General features: G+C 39.8%; 1 protein-coding gene and 1 long non-coding RNA gene across 2 annotated transcripts; one reads left to right on the top strand and one right to left on the bottom strand.

Moving 5' to 3' along the window:
- Nucleotides 1-86: 86 nt before the first annotated feature.
- Nucleotides 87-1877, top strand: LOC138004189 (uncharacterized). Its single transcript, XR_011123769.1, has 3 exons — nt 87-543; nt 777-882; nt 1418-1877. It is a non-coding gene; the product is annotated as an uncharacterized lncRNA (long non-coding RNA).
- Nucleotides 1878-3185: 1308 nt separating this feature from the next.
- LOC138004187 (uncharacterized) lies at nt 3186-4826 on the bottom strand. The gene is made up of 4 exons (XM_068850633.1): nt 4006-4826; nt 3615-3939; nt 3413-3491; nt 3186-3294 (listed from the first exon to the last, which is right to left on the bottom strand). Exons 1-3 carry the CDS (start codon nt 4234-4236, stop codon nt 3478-3480), a joined length of 570 nt encoding a protein of 189 aa, XP_068706734.1. The 5' UTR covers nt 4237-4826; the 3' UTR covers nt 3186-3294; nt 3413-3477.
- Nucleotides 4827-5000: the final 174 nt, after the last annotated feature.

Below are 5000 nucleotides of genomic sequence, written 5' to 3'. Positions count from 1 at the left end.
CGCTTTTTTGACCGGTCCGGAACCAAATTTTTCTGTCGTGTAAACGGCCTTAATTAAGGAAGTTTCCCTTCTTAAGTATCATTATCTTTGAAGTTCAACATGCTTCAATTTTAGTGCCGGGGATTAACTATGCTCAACTTGATTAGTGGCGTAATCCATCTCAAAATAAGATCATTAAAATCTGCAATCATTCCATTTTTAAAAGTTTTTGTGGCTTTGGAAGTTTGAGTCGTTACTTTCTTATCCCTTTGGAAACATAGACATAGTCAACTTGTCAGTAAAAACGTTGCGTGATAGCGGTAAAAACGCTTGTGGTATAAACACGATAATCAAGGAGTGACTGAGTTCCGAGGGTCAACGTCACATTTTCTGCCTATATAAGGAACCTTGGACTGGGGGAGCTGTCATTCGTATTCGGGTTATTCGAGACCTCGACCCGTTAACATCGTAGACCAAGGATCACGGCTAGCGACTTGCAGATGATTTTAGACGAAGACAAGGGTAAAAAAAATGCTTGGATCTACTGCAGCAAAACGAGTGAGGGTGAGTACAACGGTCATTTACTTAGCCTGCGTAGCATGGCGGTTTTGTCGAGCCGGACGGTTTTTCTGCCCTCGTCCGCCTTTATGACTTAGCAACCAAAACCGCTCATGCTACGCAGGCTATCATTGACTAAGAATGCTTGAGCCGAATTATATTTTTGTCAAGTTATTCATTTTACCTCACCGTTTTGTGCCTTGTCTGAAAACCTTTTTGCTTTTGCTTTTTTATTGTAGTTAACTGTTGAGATACCGGAGCATCAAGAGGATGATATTCTCTGTCTTCTTAGGCAGCAAGAAAACTGTGAAGTTGTTTCCATAAGACCAGTACAATCTGGAGAAGGTAAATGCTATTTATCACGATTTTCCTTCCTGTTTTGTTAGATTTTATTTCGTCTTTTAATTTACCTACCCGTATCCTCTTCGCACTGTGTGCGCGAGGGAGTTTTCTTTAATTCTTTGGTAAAGGATTCCAGTTACCTTCCGTTCTTCTCCTTAGCTACATTATTTATTTCACTATTATTTCCGAAAAGCGCGCCACCTTTGCAACGAACATCACTTTGAAACTTGATGCCCTTTAGTCTGAGGTTATGTCATCCTTGATCCTGTTTCCGGCAAAATCTAATTACTCATTCATTTAATCGCATGTACGGAATATATATATATTGACTACTATAGCAATACCGTAAATGTACACTGAGTCTGATGCTCAGAGACTGGACAAAATGCCTATACAGAACATCGTACTTCTAGCAGCAAGAATTAAAAAAAAAAACACAGAAGATTCCTAATACAGTATTTCCACTGTGGTTGCACAATTCTGCCAGTTTCTTGCTGTTCGTCCATAAAAAAAAAATGTTTCCTTCATTTATTTCCAGGCTGCAAACGTTTTGCCGTGCCGCAAGAAGATGGTCCTACGCCACCAACACCCTGTTCGTCTCTTCCCAAGAAATAAGACGTCGGGCGAACTCGCGCCTCCAGCAGAACAGCCACCTACAGCTGAATCTGGAAGAATCGAAAAACATGAAATCGCTGTTCGGACTTGAAATTTCTGCCTGCAGACACCGTGTATCAGTGTTGCGGTGCGGCGAGGATAACGAATCACACCAAACACCGCAAAAATTACAAGTGGTTCTGAAGAACTCTGAAAGACTGTGGGCAGTATCTAGTTTACTCGATCTCGTTTCTGTAAATAACCTGCCAAGCAAACCAAAAAAAAAAAAGGCATGCAAAGCCTAGCCTGCGAGCAAGTTCCCTCGTTGCTCGCAGTCTACGCGAGGCTTAGATTCTTGAAAGCAGTGGTTGCTACTCCAGGGTTTTTTTAATTCATTTGGAATGCGTTGAAAATGTCACGCGAAGAAAATACTTTAAATTCCTGCTGGTGATATTATTTTGCGTATCTATCAGCATTAATCGTTTACTTTTGATGAATAACAGACCGACTTCCTCTCTCTGTCTTTTAAATAAAGGTTGTTTGATTGGTGCATTTTATGGGCTTTTTTTAAACCGGATAGGCAGATTTCGTCTGCAGAGCGTTTGCAAATTTGCAGACTTGTTGCAGATCATCGCTGCAGACGCTCTGCAGACATTCTGCAGATATTCTGCAGACATTCTGCAGACATTCTGCAGATGATCTGCAGATAATCTGTAGATCATCTGTAGATTGTCTGCAGATCTGCTACAGATGTGCCAGCAGATCTGTAGCAGACTATAAACAGATCTGCTCGTTCCGTACGGGTGGTTGTAAATTTACCAGTATTGCACAGACCTTAATGGCAGAACTAATATATGGTTTACATGTAAGAGGAATAACTCCTCTTAGGAAGTTAAACAATTTCAGTTGCCTGATCAATTACGCTCAATATGAACCCTAGATGTTGCCACTCGTCTTGTGGCAGTTGATGCTCGTGCAGATACATTGTTCTTGCGCATCATTGGGGGTGCAATTAGTACAGTGTCATGTAGAGCTAAAAGATCTTGAATGTTAAAGCCCTTAATTATCAGCCATTACAACATCTCCTGGGTTCAGGTTTTTAAGGAAACCACTGGCACTTACAATCTCCTTGTCACTAATACTTCCACTATACAATTTCGAGACAAAATTACAATGCAAAATAGGAGACATTGCAATAAGTAACTTAAATGTATTTGAGGACTTGTATTGACTGTAGGTAGATCTTTGGCTTGAAGGTTTACCTGGTTTTTCAATATAGATCGAATTCTGTACAATCTATGATTGCTCTCAGATTTGTAAGACAATCCTTTTTGAAGCAATTTGGTTTGGATATTTCTCTCAATTCCTCCTTTGTTGAAAAAGGTAAAAGAAACAACAACTTCTTTTCAAGAAATAAAATCCAAGTTATAAATATTCTGCTTCCACTGCCTGTAGTAATACCGAAGATATCACACAGCATTTCAAGACTTGGGTTCCTTCTTAGTCTAACAAGAGTAAACACAAATTGTTCTTTGGTTGTAAGCTTGGCCAGCTCTTTCCTGTTCTGGAAAAGGGTGTAATAACAGACCTATATGTCAATAACATTATGATGTCAAAAACATGCATGGCTACATTGGGGCTTCATAACAGATTTATCAGTCAACAAAAGTAAAGTATCTGAAATAGATTACTTTCATGTATTACTTCCTGTCCTGGAGCTTTCCTGTCTTTGTTTTTCGTGAACCTTTCCATACGTTCATGCGCTGACTTTTTTCTTTGACTTCACCGTAAATCAGCTCAAGACATTCCTTACTGACATACCTGCAATATCAGAGATCAGATGGTACAATAACTGTTCAGCCCATACTTCAATCTCCAGGCTTACTTAGATTTTCATTTTTTTTATATTCGTGTCCAAATGTATTTAGAGTGAGCGTACCTGTGTTGTGGTAGGTTTTCTGTGGGTCCATTACTTTCATCATAAATAACATCTTCATCAGTTTGTCAGTGCCTGAAGTCTAGTACATAGTTCATTAAAAAATCAGCACAGCTACCTCAGTATTAAGCATAAATTAAACATACTGTAAATGATTTAGGTGCAAATATTTAGGAAAAGGTATTAAACTGAAAAGGTGCCTTACTTGCGTGCCGCATTCTCTCAACATTTTTTTTATCAGTTTGTGTGTCGCGGTCAACGTTGGAGTCGATTGGTTCATCATCAGGTAATGGTTCCGGAAAATGCTCGATGATCTGCTCCTCCATTTCTTGTAAGCCTTCGATTTCAGCCTCTTTTGCACTTACAACTGACTCTAAGGACAGATCTAACAGGGTCCCTGATTTACCAGTATGTAGATGAAGGGTCAATAGGGTTTTCGACGCAGATCGTTCCAGACCAATTTTCTTGCATCTCTCTTTGTCTGCTTCCCGTTCATCAGATGCTTTTCGTTTGCGATTGAGCCGCTTCACCTACGCACAGCATTAAATACTTCAAATGACAGATAGTATTTTAAACGGAAAAACCGACAGACTTACCTTTTCCAGGATACTCTTTTGTTGGACCATTTCCACCAACAAAGTGTATGCTGCAAATATAACTGTCCTTCGTACAAACGAACGTGTCACCGCGATGACATGCAGTAATCCACCTTTGCCGTCTCTGATTTTGTCTATGTGCGCCAGGGAAATGGAAAAATTTAACTGGATCACCATTTGAATTTCTTTTCCAAGACCGAGGGTATCGGGAATCGTTTCTACAAGTACCATAAGCACATCTTTTTGTCGTAACCATTTTGTTTACAGCGTTATAATAGGGTCCGAGCTTTCGGGTGTTTTTTCACCAAAATATGTGACTCGTGGTTCTACCACGTACAGTGCGTGGGTGAGAACGGATGTTCTATTCGATATTCAAATTTTAAAGACTATAGGTCATGGAAAAAACCGGCTATATCGACGGAAACTTGAATTATCTCGCCTCGAAGTTCGTACACGTACTACACGTGGGTGAAACCAATGTCCGAACTTACACGGAGGTCACGTGACACTACACGTGAAACTTAAGCGCTCAGGGGCCAGTTGCTCGAAGGCTAGTTAGTGCTAACCCTTGGTTAAGAGGTATCAAAACCTATAGGTTTCCAACTCGGGCCAGAAGGTCAATTACGCCCATGGTCACGCACGCGGCCGGAAATGAGTTGATACTGCGTAAAGCAGCACAACATCATAATCGACGTCCTGGGTGGGTGGTCCCGTGAAGTGGACTTGTCGATGAGTTGGAGAGTAGAGTTGGAGAAATTAATTCTCATTTCTCAGACTGATGAAGAAAACCATCATCTCGAGCGCACATATAGAGACCTTGTTTAAATGGTTACAAAGGTAGTGTTTTGTTGGGAAAGATACTTAGTTATTAGTCTTTCGTTTCTTTAACTTTATTTCTTAGTGCTCTTATTTTTTTTTAATTCAATAATAATAATAATAATAATAATAATTTTAATAATAATAATAGCATTTATTTATCCACGATAAGTTACTAC

Source organism: Montipora foliosa, chromosome 5 (genome assembly GCF_036669935.1).
Source record: "Montipora foliosa isolate CH-2021 chromosome 5, ASM3666993v2, whole genome shotgun sequence".
NCBI classification, from domain to species: domain Eukaryota; kingdom Metazoa; phylum Cnidaria; class Anthozoa; order Scleractinia; family Acroporidae; genus Montipora; species Montipora foliosa.
This window is presented reverse-complemented; position numbering and strand designations above follow the sequence as displayed.